At 44.8% G+C, this 17,281-nt stretch overlaps 1 protein-coding gene across 1 annotated transcript; it reads right to left on the reverse strand.

Annotated features, from left to right (window-relative positions):
• Positions 1-5,241: 5,241 nt before the first annotated feature.
• On the reverse strand, positions 5,242-10,302 carry LOC306936319 (E3 ubiquitin-protein ligase UBR2-like; the record flags this gene model as incomplete). The annotated part of the gene is made up of 1 exon (XM_079519808.1): positions 5,242-10,302. The coding sequence occupies one exon, from the start codon at positions 10,300-10,302 to the stop codon at positions 5,242-5,244; it is 5,061 nt and encodes a 1,686-aa protein (XP_079375934.1).
• Positions 10,303-17,281: the final 6,979 nt, after the last annotated feature.

Below are 17,281 nucleotides of genomic sequence, written 5' to 3' on the forward strand. Positions count from 1 at the left end.
ATCATCATATTGAAATAACAAAAGTTGTGTGCTGTAAAAGCAAGCAAAGAACAGAACTATATTATAGAAATGTATCCTATATAAAACTATACTTGACTGGATTTCCAAAGGCTCTATACTAGGCCCCCTCCTGTTTTCGGTCTACATCAAATATCTTCACTGAAAATAAGGCTACTAACTGCTATTTCTGTCATGCGGCATTGCCTCTCCAAGTTTTGCGTTGATGGGAACATTTTCTTCTTTGATCATTCAACTGTTAAATCCCATAATTTGTCTTTGCTGATACTGGCACCAACCTCCTGTCATTGCTTGTTAGCGATGTTAGGACAATTTAACTATTATCTCTAATATAGCAGGCAAGCAGTTACATTCATTCATTCTTTCTAAGTACTGTAACCATGGTAAAAGACCAACAACAACAGCAGCAGCAATAGATCTTCAGACTGTGACTCTCTTACCCACAGCATCTGCCTGTCTGCTTATTCCACAGCCAACACCTGGATCCTCTTTCCACACACATGCACGCGTGCATGTGTGCGATCATGTGCGTGCATGATCGCATCCTATAGACTATAGTCTAGGCCAAAAACCTGGGTCTTAAAAAGGCTAGTCTAGGCACATTAGTGAAAACCGACAGCCTGTTTATTCATATTAAGCAAGATGATCATGTAAAAAAACACAACAAAAACATATTTACTGAAAGAAAGAAAGACATTATGAAACTTATTATGTATTTATAAAAAAATAAAATAAAGTTTTTTTTTCTTTTCTTTGAAAAATCGATGGGTGGTCCAGCTCTCTATACCGTAGCTGCGCGCCTGGCGTGCGCGCGCCTGGCGTGCGTGCGCACGCACACACGCACGCACGCACGCACGCACGCACGCACGCACGCACGCACGCACGCACACACACACACACACACACACACACACACACACACACACACTGAAGTGTTCTGGAATGTAATTAATTTCAATTCAGTTCATATGTTCAGATATTCGGTTTGCAGACAGGGATTATAGTGGAATAAATTATAAAACATGCAAGAAATTAAAGGTTAAAAAAGGTTAAAAACTTCTATAAAGGTTAAAATCCAATCATATCACCTGGCAGAGTTAGGTTCCTGTTCCCTGCGTACACTATAACGTCATCAGAGGATTTTAATGTGTAGAGACGCCAGACAGTTTTGGTCTTTTGGAGTTGCTTGATTCAGTATTTAGATATGTTATATCCATTTCATAAGACACGCCTCCTTGAGGATATATAAAGGAACCCTTAAAGACCCTCAGCCATCACTGCTGTTTTCTCAGACCTTAATGACAATTAACTATGTGTGTGTGAAATCCTATGTGTCTGAGATTGGGATTGTGAAAATCACACATCATTTCAATATTCCCTAAGAAGAACGGAGTCACTGTCTCTCTCTCTCTCTCTCTCTCTCTCTCTCTCTCTCTCTCTCTCTCTCTCTCTCTCTCTCTCTCTCTCTGTCTCTAGCTGTTCCAGTCAGAAGACCCCTTGGAAATACTGTCCTGTACATTCCATAACATCACCATGACAACAGCTAATTGGATTAATTGAGGTAGTTAGGCTCAGAGGAGAGGAGGGGAGGAGAAGAGGTGTTGAGAGGAGACTCAGGAGAGTAGCATTAGCTGACTTCTGGTGAAACAGCACATTCTGCCCTACAAAACCAAAGTGCAGTAACTACGTTTTTGGACACAGCGACTTATTTGTGGCAAGTTCCTCCATGGCAGAATTCAAAAGAATCCCCCCAAATCTTTCCATATCTTTTCAAATGAACTTCCCAGCAGCGTTGAATCCATACACTGCAGAGTAATTGGCAATCACATGACATCGACATGCCAATAACACAGAAGCTGTGCCAAAACTATTCCACCAAGCCTATAATAGGCTTGATGGACGCACAAAAGTTTAGGATGTGGCTGAGAAACAACACAGGAACACAAAAGTATTTTTTTAGACTTAATTACAACATTGACATGTATTTGTCGAATTTCATGTTCCCCTGAACAGAAACACTAATAACATGCTATCAGAGACATTAACGATGGGGGGAAGGAAATACACGAAGGCACAGGCACAGTACAATCCAGAGTGAATGCACAACAGAGTGTACTTTCCCTGTTGTGATGACACACAGTAATAAACATTGGTGGAGGGTAGAACAGACTGGAGGCAGGGAGTGTTTACAGTCACTGATCTCTAATCTGTTTCTCTAAAAACAACACCACGCTATCTCAAGATAAGTTCTTATCTTCAAGTTGACTGCTCTCTCTTTCTCTTACTCTATCTCTGTTCATGTCTCTCTTCTCTATCTTTTTCTAACGCCCATTGTGTCATCTCTCTTTCTTTCTTCCTGTCTCTCTCTCTTTGTACTAGTGCACGCCCTCTATCCAGGACTCTTTTCTTCCCCATGATGTGCTTTACTATGGGCAGGGGTGGACTGGCCACAGGACGTACCAGGCATATGCCCGGTTGGCCGACCCTCTGGTGGGCCGGTCTGGGCCAAATGTTAAATTAGTTGTCTGTTGGTTGTGTATCATTTATGTTGTACTGTAAATGTGGTATTCATATGGGCCTCGACCCGAAAGGTCAGTAGAGTATCTGCGCGCTGGTTGTGGTGGGCCAGTCCGGGGCCAAATTCCGCAAAAATGTCCGGGCCGAATTTTTGTCTCAGTCCAGCCCTGACTATGGTCTTCGTTTTGACCTCGCCATCCCTCTCTATTTCCCTCTCTCCTGTGTATACACTTTCTCTCTCCCTCTCTACTCTATCTAACCCTCAGGATATATACTTACGGCCAGTGTTGTGGTGCCACTTTTAGAAGTGGATGACCCATAAGACACACATGCACGCACATTTGCATGCACGCGCGCAACGTGCGCAGACACACTGTTAAAACATGCAGACGTGTACAGCCTATTTAGAAACAGGGTTTACAATGATTAATCGTATCCATAAAAGTAAATGACATGTCAAAAAAGACGTGAGAGAAGTGGGGGGATGGCGCTCCCCCATGTCCCCCCCCCCCCACTACACCCCTGCGTACGACAGCGGCATGTAATGATTTTCAACAAACAAGAGATGTTAGGGAGAAATAGAGGGAAGGGTAGTGGAAAGGAGGGGTCAAGGGGTGAGAGTAAATCTTATCCATCTATAAATGTGCGTACGTCTCTGTATGTCTGTAATCTGTAATCCACGTAACCCGAGACACACGCGCTCCTCACCACCACAGGGAGTGCAGTGCCCGGTGTTGAGTCCGTCAGACCCACGGTTGTCCAGAACCAGCACAAAAGCCTCTGCCCAGGCTCCGGACAGGGCCCAAATCCAGATCACCCCTAAATCGCCATATATGGAGCTGGCCTGTTCTGACATGACCCCTAGATCTCCATATATGGAGCTGGCCTGTTCTGATATCTCAATGCTGTTCTGACATCTCAATGATGTTCTGACCTGTCTGACATCACTCCTAGATCTCCATATATGGAGCTGGCCTGTTCCGACATAAATCCTGAAGAGTGCAACTGAAAATGGGTGCTATGACAACGGGTATTGCATACTAGGTTCCCAACTTGCATCGTTCCCAAATCCCAAGTAGGCCCGATGGCCGACGGGCACAGGTCTAGTGTTATCTAACTGGTCAAATGGGGACAGCGAGAGGAGATAACTGAGAAATGTAGAAACAAGCAGAGTCTACAGAGGCAGTATGAAACAAGAAATGATAGTAATATTAGGTCCTCCTCAGTATGACTCATGTATGACTAGGTCTTCTACATTTCATAAGCATGACAAAAAGGCAGTACTATTGTTCATATTGAATGTTGTTAATGTCATTGTTTCTTGAGGTGATGGATGGCGATTGCACACAAGCATTGGTAAGTGAAAAAAGCCCTTTGGAACAACACTTCTTCTAATGACCCCATATTCTATATTGTCTTCTTTGCCATTTCAGAATTTTTTTTTGTTTTCCTGTACAGGTTAAAAACTATACAGAAGGATAAAAACTTTTAGATTTTAGATTTTAGATTTTAGATTTTAGATTTAGTTTAGTTTTTAGTGTGCAGAGGTAGACAGCAGTTGACAGTATTGCCCATGCTTGCCCAAATGGCACACCTTTTAATTTTATTGGCTGCAGCAGGGTAACCGGAAAGCTTGCACAAAAAATAATAATTGGCAACTGCATGCTGCCGTGCCGGGTGACCGTTTTGGTATTGCTGTGTTGCTGTGTTGCTGTGTTGCTTACAACACAGTCTAATTATATCTGGCTTATGCAGACTGCCATGTTTTTACCCTTCTGTAGTTTTTAACCTGAACCGGAAAACAAGCTCCCAAAATCAGCATATAGAGTTACATGCCGCAGCTTGGTCAGTCTTGGGTCTTTAAGTCCAATTACAATATATGCATTATGCAGTTTTTATTGGCGATATAATGCACATGATGGGCTCCATCTCGCACCAGGAGCCCTATTTCCTTCATTTGGGGATTTAGTATTGTGTAAGAGGCGTTCCCCCGTAAAAAAATCTATCTTGTGCCACCACCTAAATCCTTAAAACACCTCCGCTACCCATTACATTATACAGGTGTAGGAAGCTCCTAAATGCATAATTCACTGAAAATGTTTATTACTTGCGGATAAAGCATGGCATACAATGGAGCCCGATACCTCTATTTCTATCTACTAATGGATTATACATTGTGCATTTCTGACCAGCCCAGAGAGCCAGGTTAGATTTATATATTTTGTATAATTTGTTATTTAATTAGTACGTGTTACGTATTCCATACTTATTCTCTATACCTGTATCTTTGTTTCAGCAACAACTGAATTTCCCTTGAGAACAATTAAAGGTCTGTCGAGCTATGTGCGAAGAAAGGGAAGTTTCAAACAAAAAAAAGTATTTGTTCTCTTAATCTGCATTAAAATGTGTATCTCAAATGTTTATGTAATGTACTTGTTGTACTTTACGTGAGTTCTGTATGTCTGTTCCTGGAGAGACCATGTGGGATAGATCTCTTGACATTTGACACAGGCTGCTCTGCGTAAAAATGGATGCCATCATCCATTCCCCAAATAGTTTGGGTCATACATTTTTTGGTATAGCACACTCGCGCGCGCGCGCGTGTGTGTGTGTGTGTGTGTGTGTGTGTGTGTGTGTGTGTGTGTGTGTGTGTGTGTGTGTGTGTGTCAGAGTCCAGGGATCAGGATCACCAGGGCTTCTATTTTGCTATGGCGTAGGCGCGTAGCCTATCTCCTCTGCAATGCTGTGATGTCGCCACAGACGCTGAATCTTTAGATAATGATCTGCAGAAAGATGGAGGGGATTACCTCTCCTCAGATGCTCATCCGTCTCCCCATAGTCGTCCAGATAAGGCGGAGCGTAAAAACAGTTAGTTTTGCCGGAAAGAAACAAAACCTGGCAGCTCCGAACCACGAGGAATATTCCCAGTCCGGCTCCACAGGTATAGCTGTGTGCGATGCAAGACCCAATGTCCACACCCCCCACCTCGGTCTGGCAGCAGTAACTCTGAGAGCACAGCATGGCGCCACACACCAAGCACATGGCGGGAGCACTGGGACAGGCGAAGCTCGAAGCTTTGTTAATCAAACAGCTGTAGTCTTCAGGCAGCTCTATAAGTCTGTTGGACCGTCTGGGATGCCTGACCAGAGGACCGTTTCCCTGCAAAGCCTGTCTCACACCTCCATGGCAGCACCACCCCTGTATGAGTGTGTCCATAAGCGGGCTGTGCCTGTGGTAAAGCTGCAGCAGATTGGAGGGCAGAGCGAGGTAGGCGCACAGCGCCTCCCACTGGCCAGGACCTGCAACCTGCAGTGCGGATGGCGTCCGCGTAGAGTTGAGACGGGTGAAGAGCAGAGCGGCTGATCGGAGGAAAGGTTCGACTCCCTTCTTCACACGACGCCACAGGTGCCTCCCTGAACACACCTCTGGGAGACTGTCCAGGTGACTCCTGACTTTGTTGTAGAGGAGGAAGGTTAACTCCTCTTCCTCCTCATTCCCTGCTCCTCCTGACTCCCCCTGCTCCATGGTCGCCTCCCCTGGTACAGATGATATCATTATCTGGACCAGGTGAGCTACAGTCAGCAGGTGGAAGAGGTGCAGGTGGGCTGAATCGGCTATACTCTGTCCCGATTGGCCCAAACCCTGGACTGTACTGTACGACATCAGACTTGATACCAGGAGATGAAACATGTCTACATCCAAGATGCATGGAGCGTTCTCAACCTGAGGATCTGGAACAACAGCCGAGAACAGTCTGATGAAGTGTGTGCGTACAGTGGACAGTGGAGAGGACATCCAATAGACAGAGGCAAACCTACACAGAGATGTCAAACAGCCATCCTGTCTAGAGGGCAAACCTCCAAATAAAGGCCTCTCCTCATCTGCCAATAGTCTCTCAGTAGATTGTATGGTGAATGCACAGCTGTTCCAGGACATGATGGGGACTCTGGGGTCATGGTCGTTAGGTTTGACATTCAGTCCGACCTTGTAGGTTGCCATGCCAAAGGTACTCACCATCTCCTTAATGTTACTGGAGAATGGTATAGTGTGAGTGAGGTCCAATTCCGGTTTAAGGCCTTTCCTTGTATTTGTGTGCAGAGCAGCAACCTGTTGAGATGTCAACTTCAACCATTCCTCCAAACTCTGCTGTTCACCACTGTGTGTGAGTCTGTGTGTTCCTGGTAGGATAGGTATGACTGCATTACTGAGACGTCGACACAGAGGACAGGGGAACTCTCCGTTCTCTATGTCATTCTTGGTGATGACTCTCAGATGGCGCCGTTCCTTATCCTGCTCCGCCTCAAAGTACCTCTGCCAGCAGGAGGCGTGCATGACGTGACCACAGCTTCCCGTGTGAGTTCCACAGTTCAGCTCAGGGTGAATAAACAGAGGATCATGGTGTTCTGGGTCAGGTAGAGGCGTGCTTCTGTTTTGAGACAAAACATTGGAGCGCTGGACAAAGGCAGCCATGACCATGGCCTGACCATGAGCTGTGACCTCTTGTTTCTCCTGACAGAGAATGCAAATGACCAGCTGACGTTCGGAGGAACCAGAGCGACCAGGACCGACACACACCAACCCATCTGGAGCTTGATCGGGAGGACTGTCCGGAACGGGAGCCTCGTTCATTTCATCCAGACTTTGTTCAAACAGTTCTATGTTTTCATTGAGGAATTGTTTCTGCATCTCTGACATCTGGGCCATGATCTTCTGTCTGTGGAGATGAACTTGCTCTGCCTTCCTCTTCCTCCTCTCCTCTATGGCTTTCTCTCGCACCGCCTCGTTATGTGCATGTGTGATGGTTGTGTAAGTAAATGTTGAGGCAGTTTGCTCCGTCATGGTTCTGATATTGGACACCATCATCAGTATCCAGTGCACCATGTCCTTATGGACCTCCATGTGAGGTGCGTCGTGAAGAGTCTCCAACAGAGCAAGGATACTGGCCGAGTTACTGGCACCATCAAATGGACGTGATATCTTGCTAGTGAAGTTAAAGGTAATATCAGCCCGTCCAGAGCTTTTCTCTATCTGCTGTTGTTCCTCTAACAGTGACATGCCTATCAGATGGAGAACCCTCTGCAGCATGGACTCAGACCAGTGTCCTGTACTGGGCTCCACAGCCCACTGCAGCACAGCTCCCAGTATAACGACTAAGACGTCACACTGTAGCAGGTTGACCAGACTGGCAAATAATGGAGAAAAGGGGGGCATCACTGGTGGAAGGAGTGCAGAGTTTTCCCCATTCTGTCTCCTGAGCTTCCTCTGGGCTTCTTCGGCCATGGACCGGTCACTTCTAGAGTAATGGTAGAAGTAGAGGTTGAAGAGTTTGGAACACTCTGGTCTGAGTTCATACAGTCCGCTACCCGTCACACCTGGCTTCTTCTTGAAGAGTGCCACACTGTCAATCAACCGTTCAATCCCTGCATCCTCATTCACATTCTCTGGTAGAGATTGTAGTAATTCACTGTGAGACATTGCTTTCACAGAAAGTTGATGGATGATCTCTCTCTTTATTTCTTCTGAAGAATGGACCTTACTTAAGCCACACACATACCGCTCTCCCACAACCATGATAATGACATGAAGCATCTCTGCAATTAGCATGTTGTTCTGTTTGACTATATCCTTGTTGGTATCCCTGCTGTATCTCTTCTTGTCGTCTACTGAGTTGAACACATGGAACAGCTCAAACCTATTGAGAACAACCATCAGGAAATTATCTGGATCCATCATAGATGCCCCGACCTGCAGCATGAGGAGGTCTTTGTCAAACATCTCCCCTCTGCACTCCATACTGTGGTAGTAATAGATCTGGTTTAGCCAGTTGTCAGATAAGCTGCTCCCCCTCCACATCCCAACATACACCTGGGCACAGAAGACCAGGCAACGTAGGGAGTGTTCTACCAGCATGAGGGGGTTCAGTTCATTCAGTGGGAGCTGTTCAGGGCATCGATACGCCAACTCTGTTTTACTGAGGAGAATGTGGAGGCCAGCCAGCAGTCTAGAGACAGGCGAATGGATGGACACTTCCTCCTTTGACACCAGGTAGGGTATGGACTCTATAGAATGCCCCGCCAGGCTCAGGATGATGGGCTGCTTTCCCTTTGTCGAGCTACCGCAATACTGACTCAGAGCACACAGGACCTTCCTGTAGGCTTCTGTTAACACACGCTCATCAGAAGCACACCACTGCTGAATCAACGAGATGACAGGGGTCAGTATCCTTTGCAGGTTGCAGCTCCACTCTGGTTCCAGCATATAGTTATGCCGGCGTTTCTGTCTCACTACTGGATCCACCCCCTGGATGCCTTTGAGCAGCTCCAAAAATGCATCGAGTCCTTCAAGAAACTTCTCTCTGAGCTGGTCCGTCCATTCTGTAGGTCTACAGGTTAACACATAGTTCAAATCTTGTATAAGACCATAGTGGTCAAACGGTTTGTGTCTCAGATGACCCATTAAACACTTGATGATCGTCTTCATTAAATCCTCTTCTATCATCAACATATGAGCCAGTGATGGGACAGTGAATATTTGGACAGACAGGGAAGTGATGCTGTCTTTGTCGTGATCGTCCTCTGCATAGTTGTTCTGCAATTGCTCATAGTTTTTCGCAAACTGGATGGCAAACAGACTCTTATACTTCGGATCCATAAAGAGGGTGCTCATCAATAGTTGATGATACACGTTCCTTGCTCCTTTCCACATCTTGAAGTCACACAGCATCAGAGTGTCGACCAGTGTCTGTCCTTCAGGTGCTCTCTGGAGTACAACCTGACACAACACCCTCCACAGAGCCTCTGAGTATCCTATGATTCGTCCTAGCCAGGACAGAGCTTTGAGAGCAAAGCGCTGATGAGCCACAACAGAAGAATGCATCACCTGAACTCTGAGAGGTTTGGACTGACCATTGGCGGAACTCACTATCACTGACCTGGCCTTTTCACAGGACTGGAAGTCTCCAAAACAAACAGACTTCCTTCCATCTCTGTTGATGGTGGAAGCGAAGCTCACAGCCTCTTTACGAGTGCAGCCGACATCTTTCATCATTAGTGTGTAGATGACCTGTTCGAATGTATGAACCTCGTCATTAAACAGCATACAGCAGAACGTATCATCAGCCCGCTCTGGAGGTCCCAGTCCCAGCGGAAGCTGGTCTTCTTGTTCCCAGGTCAACATGTCCACAGCATATTTGAAGATGACAGAAAAGACATTGAAACAACGGGCAGTCATGTCATCTGACAGCTGAGCCTCCCGTGAGTCTGTGACGTTGGGTTGGTGTTTCTGACAGGAAGGAGCCTTTTTCCACGCCTCGTCATCTCCACAATCACAGACACCTCCTCCACTTGACGTGTGCATCTTGTAGCGATGGGCTTTGTGCACGCTCCCCAGGAAACACTCCATACAGAGAACACAGGTTGGGTCTGTTGCACACTCTCTGCAGGAGTAGGTAGGTTCTCCCATTTTGAACACATGTCCACAGAGGTGAGAGGGTGACTTGTTCTCTTCCAGTTTGGCCAGTCCAACGGACGGCTCATCACCACACAGGAACCACTCCAGAGGAGACAGTAGGACCGTCTGGCACAGCAAGTCCTCACTCTGGATGTCACGGTCGGGACTGTAGATCCTGGGGACATAAACCGTCAGGTGGCGGTAGATCTGACTCGAGAGATCTGAAGACTGCAGCCATGATGAGATGTTGTCCTTGGCGGAGAAATTGTTTAGTTCAGGACACACAGCTGAAATCCGAGACTCTCCGTGAGACTGCATTGTGGAACTTTCAGCCAAGTGTAGTGGAACTCCATATTATAAATGTATGATGTCAGTTGTCTATGATTCATCTATGATGGATGGCTCCATATTTGGGCAAGGTTCAGCCCAATTCAACCACCATGTTTTATTTTTTGTATTTTTAACATGCGAGTGAGAGCACAAGAAAGAGAGAGAGAGAGAGAGAGAGAGAGAGAGAGAGAGAGAGAGAGAGAGAGAGAGAGAGAGAGAGAGCTCTCCATAAGAAGTCATTTCTCCTTTATACTTATTGACAAAGTGATGGATGTTCTTGGGAGGGAGTGAGGAAGTAGGGCAGATAAATGTAGTAGTGATAGATCAAGGAAGACAGGAGGAGAAAGAGAAGGGCTGTGCAGAGCCAGCACTCTCCTTTGAAAGAATCACAGATAAACAGAGAGACGGATAGGAGGTCTGAAACAAAAGTATCATTCTCAAACAGCAAGTTGGTGGAGATTGGCAAAACATAGTGGTGGATAGATTGAAAATGAGAGAAAGGAACGGGAAGTTTGGTCATTAGCGTGGAAGTGGAATGAAACAAGCATGTGGTCACTGGTCTTTTAGGGCAAAGAAGAGAGCAGGAAGAAAAAGGGGTGGATGGATAGATGGAAAGAAAAATTAGATGTCCAGTTGCCGGAATGGCAAATGGAGCGAGATAAAATTATCTCTCTCAAACAGGGGAGCCGGGGAGAAGTGAAGTTCCTCCTCTCCGACAATCTCTATAATTGCTGTGTTGGATAACATGATGGAGGGAGAGTGGGGAGGGAGGGAGGGAGAGAGAGAGAGAGAGAGAGAGAGAGAGAGAGAGAGAGAGAGAGAGAGAGAGAGAGAGAGAGAGAGAGAGAGAGAAAGAGAGATATGGAGGGTGAGAAGCGGATCCATAATTGGAGAGAGGAAACATGCTGTCAGCTTATATCAGGTCTGTGTGAAGCTGCCTGCAGGGAACCAAGCCTCTACCACCACTCACCTCTAATGACCCCTTCAGGACAGAGAGAAAAGGAAAGAAAGAAAGAAAGAAAGAAAGAAAGAAAGAAAGAAAGAAAGAAAGAAAGGAGACATTTTAGAGGCAGTGATGATGTGAGAGTGAAACAGGCCTGCATGAGTCAGTCTGCCTCCAATGTGTTTACCAGCTAAGGAACTCGTGTTTTTGTATGTATATGTACAGTGAAATGTTGGTGTAATAGACCCTGCCAGACTGTATGTCCAACGTACAAGTTAATAAAGTAAAAATAAAAATAAATAAATAAACTAGAACTATAAAAAGTGCTCCTCGGGGCACAGGTCTAAGCCAGGTCAGGTAGGTTAGTGGGCCAGAAATGTTTGGAATTCGCCAATCAGGATGGATTATAAAAAACTCACTTAACTATAGAGATGTGTATTGTGTACCAATTTGCGTGATGTTTGGACAAAACTTCTAGAAGTAATCACACCCGTGTGAAGTGAGGGGCGCTCTTATCATCGTACATCATCATACATCATCTCATTCCGGGCCGATCAGAATTGCCGTCCTCACCTTCGAGAAAAAAGTGTGGAAAAAGTTCAGGAAAGTTAACCTTTTTTGCAGAGGTTTGCGGCGAGACAACAAAGCAGCAAACAATCACAAGCTCACTGTGGTCTGAACTAGTTGTGAAGTATAGGACGCTTTGTGCAGTCACATTTAGCAAAACACACACGTGCGTCACCGCGCGCACGCCACACGCACGAACGCACGCACGCACACACACACGCACGCACGCACGCACAGTGTCTGGGTTCCTCAGCTGGGGAACAGCTGTTGAGGCCAAGTGATGATGTAATCAGAAACCCAAATTGGGTCGCTATGAAAAAGTTTAATACTGTGTGTGTGTGTGTGTGTGTGTGTGTGTGTGTGTGTGTGTGTGTGTGTGTGTGTGTGTGTGTGTGTGTGTGTGTGTGTGTGTGTACTGTAAACTAGGTTTCTCTGCCAGGTGATCTGTGATTAGTTTTTCTGCTGTCGGTCCTGTGGCACTGTGTGTGTGTGTGTGTGTGTGTGTGTGTGTGTGTGTGTGTGTGTGTGTGTGTGCGCGTGCATGCGTGCGTGCGTGCGTGCATGTGTGTGTCATAGTGTTGTGGGGGTGTTGCCACTTGCCAGCATATCTGTAGGAGCAGGGAAACACTGAGTCACATGGCAGCTTCAACAATATACCCTCACATGGATGAGCAAGCACACTGTGCACATAATACCTCTTTGTGTGTGTGTGTGTGTGTGTGTGTGTGTGTGTGTGTGTGTGTGTGTGTGTGTGTGTGTGTGTGTGCACGCTCTGCTTGCGCAAGTAATAACATCTAGAAATGCACTCTGTCGAGGTGCCAACTTGCGCCTTGCACAAAAGTAGGTCATACATGGCCTACTTGTGCGCAAGCAGAGCGCGCAGGTACTTCTATTTGAAATGTACCTTAGGTACATCACCATCAACAATGAATTAATTTATCTGTTTATATACTGACTTCTGCTAAATGTTTTGTTTTTGTTGCTGTCATTTTGTTTTGTTTTGTCTTTGGTTTTTGTCGTATTGATCCTCTCCGCTCCTATATTTCAGCATCACCAAAAACGAAAAAAAACAATAAACATATTGTTTAAAAAAAAAACAATAAAAGGGACACGACATAATATCTGGGTGGGACATGCATTTCCAACTTGCAATGTTCCAAGTAGGCCAGTGCCCAATGGGCACCGCTGTAGAGGCTCCAACGGGCACCTCTCTAGTATAAGTAATATAAGTAATTCAGAGAAGCATGCAATACAGAGATGCGTGATGTAATCCGAAGACGTCATACTATCGTCTTGTAAACAAGTGTTTTATTGGGTCGTCCACTCACAGTTAACAGTTGTTTTGTATTGAGTTGTGCTTGAAATGTACTGTAATTCTGCAAACTGTTAATAAATACTTCAATCAATCAAAAGTCTTCCAAATTAGGCGTTTGAAGGTGTTTTTCTCCACAACAGGAAATAATATAGAATAACTAGAACTGCACTCTGTCGAGTGCCTACTTGCTTGTTGCACACAAGTAGGCCATAAATGGCCTACTAGTGCGCAAGCAGAGCTCGCACTAGTGTTGAAAAATGATGATGGTAATTACTTATAAGCTTGTTTGACCTCACACTGGAACACGTCATTGTTACGTCACCGTCAACTATACCCTGGCACTGGTACATATATTTAACACGTCATTATGCTCATGTGTCCATATATGTGTACATGTATATATGTATGTATATTTACTTTTCTGAGTGGTTGGTGGTATAATGTAATCGGCTGGGTCAATTGACACTGAAACGTATCATCATCGTCAACCAATTATACCCTGGCATTGGTACATAATCTAAATCACGATTCACGGAAAACATACCTGCACGGTCAGCTTCCGTATGTCCGTATGACATCATATCACGTGCATTTTAAGGGACATTTGTACATATCTTCATCACGTCATGGGACATATGCTTCGTAGCATGACAAAAACACACCTGCGCGGTCAGCTTGGGGCCAGCATATGACGTCATAACGTGTGCTGGCCCCAAACATCGCACCTGGCCGAAAACATGACTTGCACGCTCTGCTTGCGCAAGTAATTATACATAAAGGCTTTCTACATTAAATAACGAATGATATGGGGTTTGTAGCTATTCTTGGGTTTGTGATGTGTCCCTGACATGGCATGATGTAGGCCTACTTACTGAAAGCTGCAATCAGGTTCTGTGTTCTGGGCTAGTGTAGTTCACTGATTGGAGACTGGAGATGACGTCAGCTTTGTATACTTGAAAACGAAAAATAGACATCATATATCTATTTTTGGTTTTCGAAATATTCAAGAAGAGTAAACCCCCTAGAAGAGTTTCCATGTACTTCAATATGAGAAATATTTTTTATGGAATATACTACATTGGGTAAAATATACTCGGGTTTAGTGATGGTTTGACAAAAGTTAAGTTTAGTGTTCTAGGGTTAAATGACACAATATCACCATTTTTAATGCCATGATATTAAAATCGAATCGCTAAGTTCAGAATTGATTTTTGAGGCACTAGCCCCTCCTATTCAGCTATAGCTGCTATAGTGTAGAGATTTTCGTCTTACACAAACATTAAATTCCCATTCCATTGACTGAATGGAGAATTTACGTCATATGTGGACAAGCAAATCGGCTATTTTTGTCCTACACAAATTCCCATTAATAATGAATGGAGAATGTACAGTACATCATATAATTATGTAGCCAGGCAAATTGTCAATTAATGTGTGAAGTGAGCGCCCTTCACTTCACACGGGTGTGATTTTAATTTATTTATGTATTTCTTTAATTTTATTTATTTATATTTTCATGTCAGAAAGACTGACTGATGTTATCTGGCTGCATTGAAATGTATGATTGAACTTTTCATGGTCTATATTGTTTAGAATTGCTTTAAAATGTTCTAGTATGATTGAACTTTTCAATATTGTTTAGAATTGTTTTCAAATGTTATAGTAACGCCAGGGCTCCACCGGACGCGTTGCGTCTCCGTCGCGTGCGTCAAAAAACGCACCGGTTCAATTTTAATGCACGCTTTAATGTCACGCAACGCGGGCAGTGGAGCCACCCTTCATTGATTAAAAAGGGAACATTCCCTGACGCTGACGGAGCCCCGGTGTAATACTCTTTGTACCCGTGTCAGAGTACCCGTTCCACCCATCTGTGTGTGTCCCTTTTATGCCCATATATGGAGATTTCTGTATCTGTCTCTCTGTGTCCCTTTATTCCTATATATGGAGTTCTGTGTCAGGCATGCCCAAATATGAAGTGTGTTGCCTAATCTAAATGTGACGTCATGGAATCTACAGGTGAGATCCACTAGGAGAGCCTGACCAGAGCCTTTTTGTGGTGGTTCTGGACAACCGTGTATCCGACCGACTTCACACCGGGCACTGCACTCCCTGTGGTGGTGTGGAACGCCTGTGCCAAATTTGAAGATGGTGGGGCGAAAGGTTCTCGCGTTACGTGGATTCCAGACGTACATGGTGCATTTAGATAGATGCAGCCATAGCATGGCTGACACAGCTGCCATCATGAGGTTTTTTAACTAAGGTGTTCATGTTTAAGTGTGAGTTAAATTAACACAGGAATTTAGAGTTTGTATTGCAGCAGGTGTAGAGGGAGGAAGGAGAATGGATGCTATGTTGAGAATGTAGCATAGCTGGTGTCAACCTGCTCATTTTTTTAATCCCTGGAAATAAAAACGTCTGGGTTTCCGAGGCTAACCTGCTCATATCTCACACTCGCAGCCCTGTGGCCTTTTCTCACAAAAGCTTGTTCTTACTTTTAATTCAGTTCAATTCAAAGGGGCTTTAAAGCAAGTGTAAAATCAGTCAGCTCCTCATCATGACACTATCCACCTCTGATAAATTCGCCAAAGTCCTAATTGAAAAGGATCATGCTTGCGTGACTTAAATTGCATCTAAACACAAATTGCCTAAATCAGGAAATTGGCCTAAATCAGGCCGTTTAATCCCATTTAATTCTATTTAAGCCGTCTGTTATATTACATAACTGACAGACAGACAGTCAGTGTTATTTTTATATTAATAGTTTTTGGTGAAATGATGAAGAAATAGCATATAGATTTGTTTTTCTCCCTGAAAAACTTTAAAAAAATACATTAGTTTAAGAAGGTGACATGTCGGCAGGCTAAAGATAGGCATAGGCCTACTATTAAAAGAGTGATTTTCTTATTATCCATTACACATTGGACAATTATTGGACACTGCACATGCACAGTGTGCACCAGGTGTGCTTCATGGTATGCTTAGGTTAACAGTGCTGTTATTGATTGATTGATTGAAGAATTTATTAACAGTTTGCAGAATTACAGTACATTTCAAGCACAAACTCAATACAAAGGCTGTTAACTGTGAGTGGACGACCCAATTAAGCATTACACTTGTTTCCAACAGGGTCCACCATGTTCAAATCATCAAAACATTTAGAGACGTACAAATAGACACTTCTATAGACAGAACAGGAATTCATCAAAAAAGAATTCATCAAAAAGGAGGTAAAAAGGGAAAAGAAATATATACAGTGAGGGGAAAAAAGGGGGGGGGCGGGGGGGGGGATTCAGATTTTACGGGGGCCAGTTTCGAATTGCAGCCATCCGTAGGTGCCCTTTGAGAGCGGTTTTGAAGGAGTCAAGGGATTCGCATGTCTTAATGACAGTTGGTAGGGCGTTCCACATTTTGGTGGCATAGGAGCGAAAAGAATTTAGTCCCTTGTTTGTGCCGAATCTGGGTTGTACATGGTTCGTTGCACTCCCTCTGGTGTTGTGGGTGTGGACTTCGTTAACATTAAGGAAGTATCTAGACAGGTACATGGGTATCTTGGTGGTGTATCGAATCTTGTGGACCAGACCCATTGCAAGATGCTGTACTCTGTCGTCGACCCTAAGCCATTCCAGCCTGTCGAAGTGGGCAGGGGTGAGGTGGGTTCGGGGGGCTAGATCAAGTAGGAGCCTGACCAGTTTGTTTTGGGAAGTCTGGAGCCTGGTTTTAAGGGCCTTTGAGGTGCTGTGGTACCAGGAGGTGCATGCATAGTCAAAGAAACCCTGTACAAGGGCTCCTGTTAAGGTCTTCAAGGTGTTTTTGTTGACCAGTGAGGAGATCCTGTAGAGGAATCTTGTTCTATGGTTGACTTTTTTGATTACGTTGGTGGCCATTTTATCACCGGAAAGATTAGCCTCCAGGATGGAACCTAGGTAGGTAATTTCATCTTTACGTGTGATAACATTGTCACCCACTCTAACCAAGAAGCCATTTGCCTTGCTGAGATTACTAATAGAGCCAAAGAGAATGGATTCAGTTTTTCCCAGGTGTAAAGATAGTTTGTTATCAGCGAGCCAGGTGCAGATTCTACCGAGTTCAGAGCTGAGGGCATTTTCAACCTGCAGTTTGTCCCTGTCCGAGACCAGCAGTGC

This window comes from Electrona antarctica, assembly GCF_951216825.1.
Source record: "Electrona antarctica genome assembly, chromosome: 14".
Taxonomy (NCBI): domain Eukaryota; kingdom Metazoa; phylum Chordata; class Actinopteri; order Myctophiformes; family Myctophidae; genus Electrona; species Electrona antarctica.